The sequence below is a fragment of the Ochotona curzoniae genome, unplaced genomic scaffold (assembly GCF_017591425.1).
Source record: "Ochotona curzoniae isolate NIBS_2020 unplaced genomic scaffold, NIBS_Ocur_1.0 contig_2688, whole genome shotgun sequence".
Taxonomy (NCBI): Eukaryota; Metazoa; Chordata; class Mammalia; order Lagomorpha; family Ochotonidae; genus Ochotona; species Ochotona curzoniae.
This window is the reverse complement of record NW_024465553.1, coordinates 19909550-19928151: the sequence shown is the minus strand read 5'-3', so window position 1 is coordinate 19928151 and position 18602 is coordinate 19909550. Positions and strand designations below refer to the sequence as shown.

General features: G+C 51.6%; 1 protein-coding gene across 3 annotated transcripts in view; it reads right to left on the bottom strand.

Moving 5' to 3' along the window:
* Positions 1–2275: 2275 nt before the first annotated feature.
* The window catches only part of MAP3K9 (mitogen-activated protein kinase kinase kinase 9), a 62200-nt gene continuing 45873 nt past the window's right edge, over positions 2276–18602 (bottom strand). Inside the window, exons 8-13 of one of the 3 annotated variants that reach the window (XM_040975363.1) lie at positions 17224–17377; positions 14504–14572; positions 13116–13228; positions 12839–12883; positions 10979–11782; positions 2276–9865 (exon numbers count right to left, since the gene is read on the bottom strand). In XM_040975363.1, the coding sequence (XP_040831297.1) occupies positions 9381–9865; positions 10979–11782; positions 12839–12883; positions 13116–13228; positions 14504–14572; positions 17224–17377 (1670 nt within the window). In that variant the 3' untranslated portion in view covers positions 2276–9380. The remainder of the gene's footprint in view (positions 9866–10978; positions 11783–12838; positions 12884–13115; positions 13229–14503; positions 14573–17223; positions 17378–18602) is intronic. The other 2 variants (XM_040975364.1, XM_040975365.1) reach the window with 2 other exon arrangements.

Below are 18602 nucleotides of genomic sequence, written 5' to 3'. Positions count from 1 at the left end.
GCAGGTGTCAGGGTGTGATATGAGCACACCTGCATTCCAGGAACAGTCTCTTAACCCTTCTGCTTGTCCCCTTATCACAGAGAAATGCTGAGAGCCTGCTGGTTGCATGGAGCAGCGTGGTGCACGTCAGGGGCGGGCAGAGCTGCAGAGGCCCACACCACGCCTCCACCCCACCTCCCTGGGCCAAAACATGTTCTCCAACTTGAGCCAGTTGGACTTGCTTGGGTGGGGAGACTGGAGGGCTCAGAGGATTAGGACCTCACGCCCAGCCTTGGGTGAAGTACATTCCAGAAGCAGGTAAACAGGGCGTGGTGACCCACGCTGGCTCCTGGTGTGGAGGGCTGCTGTGGTCTGCTGCTCGGCCTGCCAGTTCCAGAACCGACTGAGGATCCTAAGCAGCCGTGCCCCCCAGAAGACCCCCTCAGCACCTCTGCTCTCTACAATAGCATGTTCATCCTAGCACCTTGTCTACACTGCAGGGGGGGGGGAAGGGGGAGGTCCCATTGGGGCCAGGAAGCTGGCCCTGGGCCAAGCTGTAACACTTTTTTTTAAAAAAAGATTTATTTATTTTTATTGGAAAGTCAGATATACAGAGAGGAGGAGAGACAGAGAGGAATATCTTCTGTTCGATGATTCACTCCCCAAGTGACCGCAACGCCTGGTGCTGCGCCAATCTGAAGCCAGGAGCCAGGAACTTTCTCCTCCAGGTCTCCCGCACGGGTGCAGGGTTCCAAGGCTTTGGGCCATCCTCGACTGCTTTCCCAGGCCACAAGCAGAGAGCTGGATGGGAAGTGGAGCTGCTGGGACTAGAACGAGCACCCATAAGGGATCCCAGCACGTTCAGGGCAAGGACTTTAGCTGCTAGGCCACGCTGCCAGGTCCAAAAGCTTTTTTTTTTTTAAGATGATTTATTTAATTTTTTTGGAAAGGCAGATCTACAGAAAAAAGATCTTCCATCCGTTCGTTCCCTCCCCAAATGGCTACAACAGTTGGAGCTGAGTTGACCCAAAGCCAGGAGCCAGGTTCAGAGGGCTTTTATTCACACATAGCTGGATGAGACAGAGGATTCAGGTGGTGAAGGACAGCTCCACACATGACCCTGCCTGCGCTCTCTTCCCTGAATTGTAAACAGTTTGTGCCCAAGCAGAGACCACAGAGCTGACAACTGTCACCAGAACACAAGAGCAAGGGGCCAGTACTGTGACATGGCAGGTGGAGGCACTGCCTGGGACACTGATACCCCACATGGGAGTTCTTGTTCAGCTCCTACCTGGTTCCAACCCACCTCCTTGCTAATGCACTTGGGAAAACAAAAGAGGATGGCCAAAGCACTTGGGGTTCTGCTGCCAATGTTGGAAACTTCAGCTAGACACAGTCTGGGCGATATCTGGAGAGTGAACCAGCACATGAAAGATCTTGCCATCACTCTGCCTTTCAAATAGATTGGGCCTGGCGCAGTAGCCTAGTGTCTAAGGTCCTGGTCTTGCACACACCGGGATCACACATGGGCGCTGGTTCTAATGCCGGCAGCCCCACTTCCCAGCCAGCTCCCTGCTTGTGGCCTGGGAAAGCAGTCAGGGATGGCTCCTGGCTTCGGATCAGCACAGCTCTGGCTATTGAAGCCACTTGTGGAGTGAATCACTGGATAGGTGATCTTTCCTCTCTGTCTCTCTTCCTCAATGTGCATCTGACTTTCAAATAAAAACAATTTTTTAAAAAATTGGTCAAAAAATAGACCTTTAACAAAAGTATTAGAGGGGCTGGTGTGGTGGCATAAAAAGTTAATCCTCCACCTATGGTGGCAGTATTCCATATGGGTATGGATTCAAGTCCCAGATGCTCCATTTATCATCCAGCTCCCTGATAATGGCCTAGGAAAGCAGTGGAGGATGTCCTAGTTGTCTGGGTCCCTGCACCCAGATGGGAGACCCCAGAAGAAGCTCTTGGCTCCCAGCTTCAGACTAGTCCAACTCCGGCCATGGCGGTCTTTTGAGGAGTGAACCAGTGGAGAGATTTCTTCCTCTGTCTCTCCCTAATTCTTGACTTTCAAGTAAAATAAACAAATCTTTACCAAAAGAGAGAGAGAGCGAGCATTAGAGCTATTGGAATGCAGGCAGCACCTCTCGTCCCCATGTCTGCAGTTCTACTCTTCACCGTAACACCAAGGTGGACAATGGGAAGGGGCTCCGTGCATCCCCGAGTGGCTCTGAAAGCAGACTTGGTGGCCTGTGTCATGCCAAATGCAAAGGGCCAGAATCAGGGACAGGCAGGCATTGTGCACAAACACTGCTGAGGTCCAGCTGGGGGCTCGGCAACAGTCCCCCCTCTGTCCCACAGCACACCTGTCTCTTTGGTTCCCTTACATATGAAAATTCCCTGCAGACAGTCCAGATTCTCGGACATCAAGTTCAACCCAAAAGGAAAGGAGGGAACAAACCCCAGTACAGCAGACGTCATTGTGGTAACAGTTTATTCAAGTCTCTGTGTGCTCTGGTGCCAGGACCAGGCTGAGATCAGCATTCCACTGTAATACAACAGTAGGTTTAACCATCGAACCAAGCCTGCTTGGCACCCCTAGTTAACAATTTACAGTACCTTGAAAGAAAAAAAAAAAAAGCCAAAGGAAAGAACCTGAGGAGCTTCCTTTGGGACTTTCCATCTTTAAATAGTGGACAACAGACAATAACTTAAACCCCAAGGCAACGTGGGAATTCAAAGACGCAGGGGAACAAGACAGGGAAGCAGAGAACAGCCAGGGGCGGAAAACGGACAGCTAATTACAGAGGAACAAAGCACACACTCCGGGGAACTCTACCTGAACTCTAAGGTCTGACATTCCAAAGAAAGCTTTTCTGAAACTCAGTAAAACCCATCTCCAACTCCGTCCCTCCATCTTCTACAAGATGCAGGCTTAGCCTAGATAGCTGAGTGTGTGTGTTTGGTGACTGTGCAGGAAGGTTAGTGCAGGAAGTCACAGGAGACAGTGAACAAGTTACCTCCCCTTTTTTCCTTATGACAACCAGGTACCAAGGGCCTGCAGCCAACTACGACGAAAGGGCTAGAGCCATTTCAAGTGTCCGAGGCATCGTGAGCTAGGCTGAGGCTTCCAAGCTCGATGGATCTGGGCACAGAGGGCGAAGCTGTCACAGGAGATACACATGGGCTACAGGAGTGACCCCTTTCAAGCCCCATGTGCAACAAATCCCTGAAGAATCATGGGAAAGTAGTCAGAAGCAGACAGGAAGTGAGCAGAGCCCTGGGGCGGCTCCAGGTCCAGGCACAGGCCTGGGCAATGATGACTGAGCCAAGGCACACATAGCCTGGGACATAGGGTGACCTCAGGGCTGCAGTGGACCCACGCTCAGATAATTATATCTTCTGAGCAGTGGTCCCAAAACACACTCAGAGGAAAGAGGAGGACTCTGGAAAACAGATTTCCTGTCCTGTGACCCTCGGCAGCGCACACAGCCACTGGGGCTCAGCCACCACATCCCTAGATGAGGTGATACCCAGCCCCCCGGGGCCATTGCAGAGTCCGAAGACAGACATGGATGCTTCAAGAAGCTCATGGGAAGACAGATTTAAAAGGGGCAATGCAATGGGCCGTGACACACCAGCATCCATTATCAGTATTGGACTTGGTCCAGGTTGCGGCACTCCTGATCTAGCCTCTTGGCTAATGCTTCCTGGAATACAGGAGATCATTATGGAAATACTTGGGCCCCTGACACCCAGGTAAGAGATCCTAATGGAATCCTGGACTCCTGATTTCAGTCTGGCCCAGCCCTGGTTACTATGGACATTTAGGAAGTGAGTCAGCAATGGAAAAACCTTTCTCCATCACTGTGTTCAAACAGGAAAACACTTAAAAGAATTAAAAGTTGCTTATTTTCATACAAATATTTTGAAGCCTGTGCAGTTTTTCCCATGGACTTACTTTTGAAAAAAAAACCATTTTTTGCAGGAAATAAATGCACTCATTTCATTTTCCAGGGACTTTCTGAAGCAACCCAGGTACAGCCTCCCACACAGAAGTTTATGTCTCCTACTGCTAGTCCCCATGGCCAGCATGGCTTTGGGAGGCCAATGATGAGAGTAAGATCGAGACAGGGAGTCAAAAACTACAGGAAAATGCAATGGATGTAAGGGACTGAAAACACCTCCGCTCACTCCAGCTCTCCTAAAATCTGGCAGGGAGGATGCAGAGACCTGGTCACACCTCCCAGAAGGCATGCCTGTTCCAAAGGGGTTGCAGATGGGGCTCTGTAGGGACTGGATCTACCACTGTCACATGCCTTCCTTGGAACACTACGCAGGACCTCCCAGGAAAGGCAGCTGAGGAGGAAACCATGCATGGCTCTCCCACAAACTTTTAGAAATAACAGACTTCTCCTTTAATGCCACAAATCATGTGAAGTTACCCTATCCATACCCAAAAAGGAGCTGGGAGAAGGCAAGTGGAGGACACCCTTAGTCACAGGCCCAGGGTTTAAACATGGCCCTCCTGCAGTGCTACTGTCTCATTCAGGAGTGGGGAGAAGGGCTTGTAGGGACCAAACAGAAAACTGACTTTACAGCAATACCTAAATCCTATCCACAGGTCCAGGCGACAGGCAGGTTGGGCAGGGCTGAGGCGGATGAGACAAAACTTCAAGAGGCACCTGAAACAATCAGTAATCAAGGTAAGATTCATATGCCAATGCCATATTTTAGCAAATCAGAATCTGTGGGGAAAAAAATCCAGTGGCTGCCGCATAGCTGGGTGAAGGTGGGTGGCAGGTGTTAGCTGGCAGGAAGGTCTAATTTGGAGGGAAGATGGGTCAGGGGAGAAGCAGGACTGTTTTCCAAGAGAAACAAGACTGGAGACCTGGGGGCTTTCTGTCTCCCAGCTCTAGACCCAAGGCAGGCTCCCAGCAGGGCACACAGGGAACCACAGGCACCAAAACTGGGGAAGAACCAGTCCTATGGGCTCAAGGAGTGACTGTCCCATTCAGACCCTCAGCAGGAAGCCCCTGAGCTTCCAGGACCCTGGATGGGGAAGTGGGTACAGCTCATCAGAACGGAAAATTCATCCACAGACGAAGAGGGAGGTTCTGAGGCTAACGAGGTAACTTGTGGATCAGCCTTCATCAGCTCCCATCTCCCACTTTCCAACAGTGGCACTGTTGGTGAGTTTCCAGGCAGCGCTGCCCAGGGAAAGCCAGGGGGGCTGAGCAGCAATGGGCTATCATTTCATATACACACTTATTCCTTTTGGAGATCTGACCTGGGAGAATGCTGACTTGCTTAAGAGAGCCAGCTTGCGATGAGTACCTAAGTCACCAAGGGCCCAGAAGACAGGAGGGGCAGGTGGCGGGTTAGGTTGGGTGGCATCAAACACTGTTGACCTCTCTCTCACACTCTCTTTCTCTCTCCCCCTAAAGGGCAGCCCGCCACAAGGTGAGGCTTGTCAGACCTGGATTTGGAGCCCCAGATGGGCAAGGCTGAACTTTCTTCAGCCCACAGTTGGGGTCCACAGCTTCGGGGAGATGTTGGCAAAGCCATACTTCTGGCACTGTGCTGGGGCTGCTTTCTCTCTGCCCTACACTGACCGTCCCTGGTACAACCCTCAGCAGGAACCTACCTGGCACCACAGCAGCGAGTAGCCACAGTTCCTTTAAGATTCTCTAAGATGCAACAGATGTTTCTGACCTCCAGATTAGCCCAACAAGCACCTGACTCCAAGACACAGGCTCCAAGAAACAAATGATGAAGAGGTCAAGCTTCTGTATTCACAGAGGGGCGGTCTGGACACATCTCTCAGCCCTGAAGAGTACCAGCCATCAGGCCCTCCCTGCCCTACTGCTATCTGTTTTAAAGAATCAGCATGCCTCAGGAGGTGTCTTCTTTGCATGGGAAGGGGTTCCAAGTGGGGGCTGTGGAGACAAAGTGGACTAAGTCAGGAATGGAGGTACAAGGGTGTCTCCTTATGTCACTGAGTAGTGGTGGAAAAGGGAGCTTTGTGAGGACCCACCCTATGACACATGCCCCACAGGCAAGTGGACCCTGTCCCAAAGATGCTTCCAGAAACTGGCCTGACTGTCAGTCATCTCCAAGCTGCCACCAACCTCTTACTTCATACGACACACATGCCAGGTGAGGTGGGGCAGCCAGAGGGATGCCTGTCATGACCAGATGCTGAGGAGTTAGATGAAAGAGCATGAGCACGTGCCTGGCCCTGGGGCCCATGAGTCACGCTAGGGCAGCTCCAGTCCCTCCTTTCCCAGAAGCCACAGGAAGGACTAGCAAAAAAGTTCCCTCAAGGCACAAGGGGCGAGAAGCACACTTTTGGCTTGAGCTACTCATCCCATGAGCATGGAGGAAGCCTCCTCGAGCAGCTGGCCAGGAGCCATCGGTGCTTTGGTGAGCTCCTCTGACACATTCTGCCATTGCCCTTGGGAGGGAAACATGTGATGGTGGCATCTCAAGTCAGGAAATCTGAGAGGGGCTAAGGTCATGCCGCAAAGGCAATCTGGGGAACAGAGTCCTTGGCTCTCGGTGCCTGCACTTGAATCTTCATTGGTGAGCATTCACCCCGTTTATACCAGCATGTATTACCAAAGGCAGAAGGAAAGTGGTGCCATTCAGCAAAGAGCAAGAAGAAAATTGGCACTCCTCAGTTGCCCAAGCATAAGACATTGTGTTTGTGATGATCATCGCTGTTAGCAGATGCCAAGGATGCCAAGTTACAAGTCCCATGAGAAAACATAAGGATAACTACTGGCAGCAGCCTGGGGTCCCTAAGGAACGAACCGAGGGTCGTCAAGTTGACTACCAGTGGCAGGACAATACAGAATCTGTTGCCATCCCCACCATGCAAGTGGTGAATTCTTACTAAGGACAGAAGGAACAATGTCTCCCAAGGGATGCGAAGGAAGCAGATGAGGGAAGCCCCACTATTGCCACTCAATGACTTCTAACACTGCTTTAGGATATGCTCTAGTCCTTGACCACCAAGCAAGGGAAAAGGACTGTACAGAAATCAATCCAACTTGCCCGTTGCAGCCTTATCCCATCTCCTGCCCTGCTCCAGATACTGTGGCAGGCAGGGGCCTCCACAGCCTGGCTCATAGAAGCCTCAAGCTGGTTTTGCAGAGGCTCAGCGGGCGTCTTCAGAATGAGCCTGCTTTGCTTCCTTCAGGTACAATGACTGTCTAAGCAGAGCCGCAGCAATACCTGCTCTTTCCCCTGGGTGGGGAAGAACCAGAGGCCACCTCTTATTCAGTGTCAGGTGGCCATCCTTTTGTCTACACTGCAATTTCCAAAAAAAAAAAAAAAAAAAAAAAAAAGATGGTTGCAACCAAGCAAAATGGAGAAAAGGAACAACAGGAAGAACTACAACAAAAACATGAGCAGAAAAACCAATCCCTGCTTCCTAGCACAGAACGTGGTCTAGAGCCAGCACAGTTTAGATTAGGCTATAGGCTGTGCCCTGGCAGAGGGCCACTTCATGGAGCCAAGGGTTTAGAAGAGCAGCTGGTGGCTGAGAGCCTGGGGTTTTGGGGGCCCCAGGAAAGGGTATGGTACAGAGTCTATTTATCCCTTTATGTCATTCAAGAAAGAAGAATCATTTGGCTGGCTGGAATTGCTCATAAAACTCACATTTCCCCTCCCCCCTATCCCAGGAATAGACGTCTAGAGGTAAAAATGTTTGCCTCCCAAAGAGCAGCAGAGAGATGAAATACAGTAAGAAAACCTGGGGCAACAAAACCACCAGTGCCTCTCCATCTGAGACACAGCAGAGTCCTTGAAAAAAAAGTGCCATCAGGCTCATAAAGCAAGGAACAAACCTCAATACCAAAGTCACCCTCTTAGGCATCCATCACACCTACAAACAGCAGTGGCTAAACCCATCACATGTGTCAGCTCTACCACCCTCCCCATCCTGGCATCTGATGATGCCGCAAATGCAAGGAACCTGCAGCTGGGCTCAGTGTCTCTGGGAGATAATTCATGGGAGGACAACAGAGCAACAGGGAGGGAAGAGGGACAGATCCCGAGGACTCTATTTATAACCCCGTTCTCATTCCCACTGCTCAATATTTAAGTAAAGGAACCAAAATTCGAGCAAAGCCTCAGTTAGCCTCTGTGGTCCTTCCTACCCAGTCGATGGGCCAGAGTGCAGCACGGTCTGTGCAGAGATGCCAGGAGGCCATCTGCAGCCAGTTTCCAGCTGGGAGACTCGGGAGCTGGAGGTCTGTGCCCATCAGTGGCTTGCTGAGCATTCACCACAGCATCACTCTGCTACAGAGAAGCCTGTGAATGCTCTTTACTTCCAAGGACATCCTGGCTAAGAAGGTCCCCCTCCAGTCCCAGCTCCCAGTGTCCAGGGTCCACCCTCACAGACTATCGTGGTGCACTGCACAGATACCTACCAATCAAACACAACCCAGAGCCTGCTCATTCCAGACACTGGAGGGGAGTCCATGGGGAGGCAATGAAACAACAGTGATCAGACAATAAAACAGATAAATTCAGGAGCTTTGCCTCTGACTTCAGGCAGGCACCAGTGAATCTCCCAAGAAACTCTTCTGGGAAGAGCAAATGTTTGTATCCGAACTTGATCTGACTGTGTTTGGACTTTGTATCATTAGATGGATACCTTTGACAGGTGTCACCTTCTGCTCCAGAATGTTTCCAAAAGGAACAAGGATGGACTCTGCCTACCTTCTCCCCTGGCCTTTGGCTGTGTTCTTCCCAACTGCCTCCTTTCCCTGCAGTTCCCCTTACCATCTGTGGGCTCAAACAGGTGGGGCACCTGGAAGTGCTGGTAGGTAGTGACAGGTGGGCCAATCTATATGTCCTCACACTTCAGCCTTTCAGCTAGAATGCAACAGACACAGGGAACTTAGAACTCACATCAGACAAGATTCCTACTCAGGGGTGTTGGGGGAGAGGGTAAAAAGGACAAAATCAATCCCAGAACATCCAACCCCAGAGTCTGGGACGGCTAGACTCCGGGCTGAGGCGGGCCCTAGACAGCTCTGGGCACATCCCACCGACCAAGGAGCAAGAGGAGCAGACAGATTTGGCTGGGTGACTCTTCAGGGTCACCCTCAAGGCGAGGAAGACTGTGGGGGGTTGGAGGTGCACATAGGCACCCCATCTTTCCCTACACAGCCAGAGCTCATGTCCATAGTTGTTCTCCTAGGCAAGGGCAGAAAGCCCCTACAGGGGCAGAAACTCTGAAGTGGCCCTGTATCCACCCTTTCCATCTTCAAAGTGCATTAACAGTGCAAGAAGTAAGATTCAAAGGGCTGTGCAGCCAGCACCCCCGGTAGCCTCCAATTCCCCCATTGCCTCTGGCTTCCCACATCACATGCCCCCCCACCCTCATCGCGCTAAGACCAGAACTCTTGCTGGATCTCATAAGGGGCAGGCCTGTGCGTGTTCAGCTCTGCTCTGCACAGCGGCACAGTGCTATCCTGACTCTGCCCCTCTGCGTCCAGGTCCAGGAGTGTCCGCTCGCCTGGGGGCAACGGCCCTGCCTGGAAGGGGAGCAGGGCTGGCAATCCGGGCCGCTCCTCCACAGTGCTGCTGCTGCTAGCAAAGCATGAGTCCAGGTTGCTGGGTGTCTCTGTGCTGGAGCTGTTGGCAGGAGAGGCGCTTCGGGCATGACTGGGGGACACAAACCACCAGGGGTCCAGCCGCTGCCGGTTGGCAGAAGGACGTGGCCGGGGCAGGAAGTCCAGGGTCTTGGGTCTCTCCAAGGTAGAGTCCTGCTGGGAGCTCCACCGCCTCGGGGTTGGGGGAAAGACCACACTGGGGTCAGGGAGACGGGGGAATTCGCCGGGGTCTCGACTGGGACTGGGGGTTTTCAACATTCCTGGTCAAGGAGACAAATGGGAGAGCCGTCAGATGATGGCACCATTACTCCTGGGCTACCCAGTACCCTCCCACCTCCCTGCCCTGTCATAGCCTCTATGTGGGATAACAAATGGGCACACATTTACTGAGCATCTACCATGTGCCGTGTAGTGTGCTGGGAGGCTCTGGGGAGACAACAGGGAGGTACAAGGACACGGCTCCAGTACCAGGTACACACGAGGCCACATCTGTCATGAACTAACTGAAGGCGGTGTCTGCAGATAATGCACAGGGGTGCCACCAGTGCTTATAAGTCTTCCTGGAACCCAGCTACATTCCATGTCTCTACCTTCCTTTCATAGCTGTGCAGCCGAGCAGTCACAGTGGGCTCTGCAACATCCACACAGCTGGTGACCGTGTTATCAAAACACCTGATAACCCCTGGCAGAAGGGACTGTCCAGTCCTTCACTGATCTGGCATTTAACAAACATACGATGGGAATGATGATATGTCTCAGAGGTCTAACGGGGAGGGAAAGAGGGTGACATGAGAGGTCACATGGGTGGATCTAACCAGGAGCTGGCCATCAGGCTGAGTGGTGCTGAAGTCTCACCTCCCTCTGTCAGACTAGCGGACATTGGAGGAGCATGGTGGGAGGAAAGCCCTAGGATGAGAGTGTGTGTCTCTGAGCATCTAGGGAGTCAGCTGGGCAGCAGTTTAGCTAGAAGCATCTCCAGGACTACAGGGCGAGCATGAGTCAGGAATGAATGTTGAGGGAAGTGACGCATGGGTGCAAGCTCATTTTACAAGCATGTCTGAACTAGTGGCTGTAATGGGAGGCCAGAGGCCAGGAATCCTTCCTGCGCCCTGCAGCACATTCCCCAGGGAGTAATCGGAAGCTGGGCTTCTGCCCTTCTGCCCCCTGAAAGCCCTGCCCCCGACAGGTCATCCCTCCCCTGCAGAGGTCTGAGCTGGCCTCTCCTTTGCAGCCTGCTTGCCGCCTTCTAACTCTCAGGGAGGCAGGAGTCGTCAGCTGACACTGGCCACCCCATCCCACATATGGGTGATGGTACATCCTGAAAAGGTCTGAGGAACCTGCAGATGGCTCCCTGTGGGGAGCGCAGGACTCACCTGTGTTGGGGTTGGGGCCCAAGCCATTGCGGGATGGGCTCCTGCTGGCTAGGACAGCCTCTGGCTTGAGGGCCCCATCTGAGGGAGTCCGCCGGTGACTGCTCGGCTGCGCAGGGGCCGTGAGGGTGACGTGGGTGGGAGTCAGGGACTGGTGAGGGTCTTGCTTGAAGCGCTCCACTCGCACGTTGACCAGGGGGTTGTGGGTGCAGGGGGTCCCGGGTGGGGCTTCAGCCGGGCTGACTGGCATCTCATACACTACGATCTCGTCGCTGTCGGAGCGCAGCAGGGAGCGGGTGGAGTTGCACTCGGAGATGGAGGAGAGCGAAAGCAGTGTCAGTGAGGCCGAGGGGTCTCCCAGCAGCAGTGTGGGCTCCTCCTTCTTGAAGAGCTTCCGGGATGGGGGACTGGTGCTCCGACGGGGCCGGCCGGCCCGCTGAAAAAGGCCTTCACGCCTCTTTTTCTCTTCCCGGGCTGGTGGCTCGGGTTCCTCCGGGGGAAGCAGCTGGCACTTGCCAGCCTCCAGCAAGTCGAACCCGAGGCCTGTGGCCGCAAGCACAGCTGCACAGCCAAGCAAGGCCACCTCACAGCGGCGGTGGTGAGCACCGCCCCGCTTGAGGCTGTTGGTTGGGGTCAGCTGAGGGGTACTGGTGGCTGAGTTCACTGGGGTGGGCTCCTCGTGGCCTCCGTCGCTGGAGGGGCCGTCCCCATCCTCGCCGCGAGGAAATGGGATACAGAGGTAGGACTGGTTGGGTGAATGCTGCAGATGACCCTCTGTGCTCTGCAAGCCTTCGATGTCCTCATCCTCTGTGAAGAAAATGGCAGTGAGGAGAGACAGGGAGGAAGCAGTGAGAGTAAGGTTCTGAGCCTTTCCCTAGCTCTAGGCTTCCTGACTCAGGGTCAGGAAGCTTGCAAAGATCAAATGCTCTGATGGCCAGGGATGTGCTATTTTCTGGATGGGGAAGCAATAGTGCTTTACCTGCTTACACCAAGACAGGGAAATCACTCTAGAGGCCCCATTCCTGTTTGCAGGAAAGGGGTCAGCTAGTTTGCCACACCTTTAGGAGGACCCATCACACAAGGGCAGTATGATTTTCCAGAACATTGAAAGAACAGACACATTCCTGATGCTGTTTGATTTCAAGTACGGTGGCCTAGCGACTTAAGACCACCCTCCCACAGCGGGTTAGAACTCCTCGTTATGGGTGATGGGCAACGTGCTCTATGGAGTCATATATGCTACAACCCTGGAAATCTACAAAGCTAAGAATATGAGGGGGCCAGCGGGGTAGCCCAGTGGCTGAAGTCCTCACTTTACATGCACTGGAATCCCATAAGGGCGCCAGTTTGTGTCCCTGGCTGCCCCATTTCCCATCTAGCTCCCTGCTTGTGACCTGAGAAAGCAGTCAAGGATAGCCCAATGCTGTGGGGCCCTGCGCCTGTGTGGGAGAACTGGAAGAAGCTCCTGGCTCCTAGCTTTGGATTGACTTAGCTCCAGCCACTGCAGCCACTCGGGGAGTGAACCAACAGAAGGAAGATCTTTCTGTCTCTCCTTCTCTCTGTAAATCTGACTTTCCAATAAAATTTAAAAGAGCATGCAGGGATCTTCCAATACTTCGTTGGAAATGTGTATTATGTCACACATGAGGGTTGGTCACGTAAGTAGAGGCCAATCTAGCCTATGTCTCTGCTTTTTGACCTGCCACGTGACTGACCTCTGCACACGTTCTGCCATCAATCTCATTAGACATCAGACCAAGGAGGCCACTTGACCTTAGACCGTGAACCCTCCCTCCTGAGTAATTCCTCTCCGATTATTTTAGCTACAATAACAAAACACTGAGCAATACACCCAGCCTCCACTTTGTGCATGAGGAATGATCCAAAAGGAAAATGCAAGCTCCAAGGCTTTGGCCTTCTGCACCGCCCTCAGGAAATCATTACTGGGCTCTTAGGATAGGAGGTCAGGGACAAGCAACTTGGCAGTTGTAGTAAAAAACAAACAAGGAAGGGTTCAAGATGGGAGCCAAAAGTTGAGCAAAAGACGGGGCAACCTTCCACATGCTAAGGGTCTATAAACTATCCTGGATGTTTGGTCAAGAATGTTGCAAGGGAACAGAGCTCTAAGAGCAATGCTTACCCATCTCCATAAGGCTGGTGAACCCTGGTAGGGCTGGGCTACCCTTTGGGCCTTTCCCCAGGTTGGGGGCACTGGACGACCACTGCTTGCATCCGTCTACCAGTGATTTGAGGCTGAATAAGAGGAAACATAGGAACTGTAAGCACTGGTTACTTCAGCTGACTCTATCCAGCCATGTGGGTCCAAGGCAGTCCTCTCCCTGTTTTCCGAATGGCACTACAGAGCCTTGGCACAGGGCTACCAATCTTTACTGGGGTCCATTTCTGCTGCTTCACAAATAGAAGTACACATGCTCTAGGGCTAGGAAAGCAGTGGGAGCAGCCGCACTTGCTCACGTGCTGTTGTGGAGCGGTGGAATGACCCGGTGGGCAGACAGAAGCAAGCACTGCCCAGCCAGTGTGGAGTCTTGCATGAGCCCATGAGAAGGAAGGAATGGGCAACTCACAGGCACTGAACACAAAACGCTCGCGAGAGCAGGAACACTGTAATACACACGCCTGCGAGGCGAGTGTGGGCATTAAGCTGGCAGGGAGGAGCCAGGCCACTCCATTCCCACCAAGGCTCAGCGGCTCCTCTCAAGCTCTGAGCATGCCTATGCAGCCTTCAGAGCTTTTCAGACACACACAACTGAATCCACAAAGCTGCACCAGCTCAGTGCACTTTGGGACAGACCCATGGGGTGGGACAGAACAATGTGCTGGAGCCCTCAGCTGGCTGTATTCCCATCCCTGTAATCCAGTGACTTTTAGAGGATCGGAATGGGCACCCCAATAACCCCCTTATGGAATGGGGGCATCAGAGATTCTAAAGCACTGGTCTCTCCCCTGCAGACAGTAAAAGGGGGACTGAGGCATCTGCGGTTGCTTTGGAGACAACTGTTCAACCAAAGCCGTGCTCCCAGAGCTTCCTACAGAGAAGGGTCAACTTTTTCACTGACCTTGGAATCTAATTGTCAGGGAATTAAATTACAGTCCAGCTTACTGCTGGTTTCATATAAAACACAGACCAAGAGCTAAGCAAGCTGTGTAACCACAGGCGAGTCCTGCAGGGATCACCTCCTCACGTCACTTCCAGCACCGAGGCTGACCAAGGACACCCCAAGTAACCAAGTCACAGGACACACATCGTTTATCACCTCCCTCACTAAGGGTGACAGGAATACTCCAACAACCAGAGAGCTCAGGGAGGTGAGAACTCAGGTGCAGTGACAGAGGCAAAGGGGTCTTCCCAAAGTGCATGACAGTGCTGCCGGAAACAGCAACAACCAACGAAAGCCAGCTTGGCCCTTGCAGCAATGAGGTTTCATCCACGAGGCATGCTGTGGGAACGCGGTAATGGGAGGGAGATGCCTACAGCACAGCTAGCGAGAGGGTGACAGTGGGACTCACCCCAAGTGGAAATGTGGAGACTCTGATGGGGTACTTAAGCCATTAGTTTTCTCACGTCTCTGGGGGGATCTTCAATGAACAGAGACAATCAGTAGTGGCTGCTGGAGGGCCCGCCTGACCTCTTTTCCCACCAGAACCCCCAAGGCTGCACTAGGGCTATGATGCCAGCCTCCCTGCCAGTTCCAGACCCAAGGCCCACTGTTCCCCAGTGGCTTTTTGTCATTACACACCTTTGTCAGAAAACAGTAACTAAAATTAGAATTGTTATCATATAGAGGTTTCCCCAAATTCCTGACATTAAAGAATTCTTTGCTCAAGACTTTGTCTTCCCGAATGGGAAGTGAGGGTCATGAAAGAGTAAGTCATACATTTTGAATGTTTTCAAAAGTTGGTGAGGAAGTCCACATATGGAAGAATAAAATTTAAGAAGTCCATGTTTTGTAATGTGAGGGAGATTTGCTTTCCTACCAAAACAAAATGTCTGTAAATGAAGCAGAAACACAGAAATTGCCAGGACCCAGAGCCAGGCCAGTGAACTCTGCCAGGAATCACACCGAGGTTAGCAACGACAGGGATCCTGGGTGAGTCCTGTGGGCCTGTCCCAACCCGCCTCTGTGCCGGGCTCAGAAGCACAGTGGACAGCTCTTGCTCTCCAAGCACTCAGCAGGGCACAGCAGCAGCCCGCACTCCTCTAAGGACTCAAGTACTGGATTGTGGCTCAAGTAGTCTGTCCTACACATCAAAATCCCTGTCCAAAGGTATCTAGTTGCTGCTAAAGCCTGGCTTCAGAAAGCTAAGTCTATATGGGCCAGGTCTCTGCGTTTAGCTCAGACCTAACACAAGGGAATGGGCTTTAGATAGGAAACCTTAGAATATCAACAATTATGAATGTCAGTTACAGGCTCAAAGCACCTATGAGAATACAGAGTTCTCAAAAACTTCTTAATATCAAAATACATTTAATTCCAATTTCCACAAACGTTTTTAAGTCCCCTCCTTAGAAGCCTAAATATCCAACTTTAGAAGTTCTTTGGAGGGACTAGCACAATGGCTCAACTAGCTAATCCTCTGCCTCTAATCATGACATTTCATATGGGTGCTGGTTCATGTCCCGGCTGCTCCACTTCCCTTCCAGTCCCCTGTGTGTGGCCTGGGAAAGCAGCGGAAGATGGTCCAAATCCTTGGGACTGACCCTGCACCCACATTGGAGACCTGAAAGAAGCTTGTGGTTCCTGGCTAAAACTAAGCAAATATTTTTTTTAAATATATTTTAAAATATATATATATAAAAGATGCTTTGAAAAGTCACCAGAAAAAGGCAATGGGGACTGCTGGTTATCCTCACACTTAGCAAAGTCAAGACATATGGTTTGGGGGGGGGGGGCGCATGTCTAGCCTGGCAGTTAAGATGCTGGTTACGACACCTGAATTCCACACCGAGTGCTCAGGATGCATGCCCAGCCCTGCTCCAGCTCCTGATTCCGACTTGGTGATGATGCAGACAGAGCCTGGGAGGCAGTGGCCATAGCTCAGCTGAAGAGTGCTCTTGCCCCTAATACCCTCGTGGAAGTCCTGGACCGGGTTCCTGGTTCCCAGGTTTAGACCAGCTCCAGGGAAGGCAGGAATGTGGGGAGGGAATCAGCAGAAAAAAACACTCTTTCTGTCTCTCTGCCTCTCCAACAAGCAAAAGAAAATTTTCAAAAAGAAAAAGAAATACTTCTAGAGTCTAACACCAAGAATAGGAAGTATAAATGGTTCCAGCTGTTCCTTAGGTATGGTTGGCATAAAACAGAATGAGAGGCAAGGAGGAATCTTCCCAGCTCAGGTTGTGCTGAGCTTGCTAGAACCCACCTAAGCTTCTGCGTGCTTCACAAGGACAAACCTATTTAACCTTCCCATCAACTCCACAAGATGTGTCCCAGTACTGCCTGCATCTCATAGATGAGAAAACCTAGTCCCAGGGCGAGGCTTGGTGGAGCCATGTACATGTTCAGGCAGTCTGTACTGTAAAATGCCCAGCCTGAGAAGAACTAGGGGCATAGGGACACTGGGACAATGGGTTTCTGGGTCTCAGACCCACAAGTGAGAACAGAGCGCACCCAAGATACAAAGGCCCCATCTATGCAGGTCAGTGCAGCTCTGGGGGGAAGGCCTGGAAGGAGTTCTTGAGCTCGGAAGTCACAGCCAAGTGTACTGCCAGGGCTGGAGCAGGGTGAGTTCTGGTTGAGACAGTTCTGATGGTTCCTGCTCGCCCTTCTCACTCCTCTGTATCCCCTGCCAGGTACAGGCAGAACACTCGGGCAGCACATTCCCAAGTGTAGTTGATACTTGAGCTCAAGCTGCTGAGTCTCACAGTCCCAGGAGTCAGCAGACGCTCTAGTGGCAACAGTCAACCTACTGCCTGTGATTACAGGCTTGAGGGGCACTCAGCCATGCTCGTCTGGCCACACCATGGCCATGGCCAAAGGAAGCTCCTGTGCCCCAAGGACAGTTTCGTGCAGTCCAACAGTAAGGCCAACACAGCCTAAAGCAGTCACTCTCTGATCCTTAACACAAAGCGCCTTGTGAATCTCTGTGTTGCTGGGGAACAAGGAGATGGGATAATCCACTGGAAAGATCACAGGCCCTGTAATTGAAAGCACTGAGATACACACCACGAAGAGAAGGTAGTTCACGTTGTATTCTCAAATGGTGAGAATTTCACATCATCTGGTTCTTACCCTTCATCTCCTGAGGCAAGCTCTTTCTGACCCAGCGTCCCTGGCCCCCACGTCCGTCCCTTCTTTTTGGGGGCCCTCTTCTCTTCCTCCTCCCCTTCCTCCTTTGGCATAACCGAGCTCCGGCCCCAGGTCTTGCTGCTTTCGCCCGGTGTCACTGTGAACAACAAAAATTGAACAGGTCTGGAAAGTGGACAGGCAGGGTCCCCAAACAGGTCTACACCGCAACACACACACACACCCTTTCTCACACTCACTCACACGCACACACATCCACAGGTGCACACATTGGGAGCCACAGGGATATGAGACTTCAATGAGATCTGGGTGAGCAGACAGGAAAGTGAAGGGGGTTTCCAGATACTGAACATTTAGCTCACTAAGTGCTAGACGTGGTAAAGCTGGCTATGTTTTCACAGTCCCAATACAGAGCCAGCCACGAGAGCTCCAAACAGATCTCACTGTTTTGTTGGGAGGAACTGAATCAATGGCGAGGGAGTAGGGGGCTGAGGGGAAAACAAGGGCTAAGGAAGGTGGGGGAAATGCAGAAACAGAGACAAGAAAGGGCTGGTGGGAGTAAAAGAGTTCAGAGCGATGGAGGTGAGAGGAGGAGCACGGAACAGACCAGGCCATGGGCATCTATAATAAATGACTCCCCAAGTGGGCCAGAAAATGGGGAGCCGTGGGAATGGGTATCAGTCCTCGCCAATAACACCACCCACATGACAACACGGGGCTCACGGATTTGATGTGATTGTTCAAGGAAAGCGAGAAATCTAGGATTTAAAAAAAAATCTTCTTTACACTGGTCCACACACACACCCTCACTCACATGTGTTTACATACAAGATTACTTTTAAACGTTCACGAAAAATGGAATGAAAAGATATTTTGAGGCCCCCCAAAAATCTGAAATCCATGCATTGCTTTTTCATACTATGCATTTCCCAGAAATTTCTTGAAGATCCCCTCAAATGCAAGAATTTCAAGAAAATTCTTGTGTCAAAATCAGCTTATATTCCAATTCCACTTTTTCATGAGCTTTCTGAAGTACCCTCATTCACGGTTGTCTCTCTTTCTCTATCAATACACATATACACAGATATAGATATAGAAAAATAGTAAATATTATAGTAAAAATAAAATCCAGTCGGATGTGGACAAAAGACTAACAAGGACATCCAAAACAGGGCAGAAAGGACACTGGGTTTCCAGGCAGGGAACCCTCCGTGTCCACTTCACACACCACTTTCCAAACTGCTTTGTAAGTCAAAGACAGTGCCAGTAGCCACAGCAGTCAGTGGAGAGACACAAGGCGGAGGGCTGAGGGATGGGTATGTGTGTGCATGCTATATGCTTTGCTGAGGAGAGGTGGCAGTATT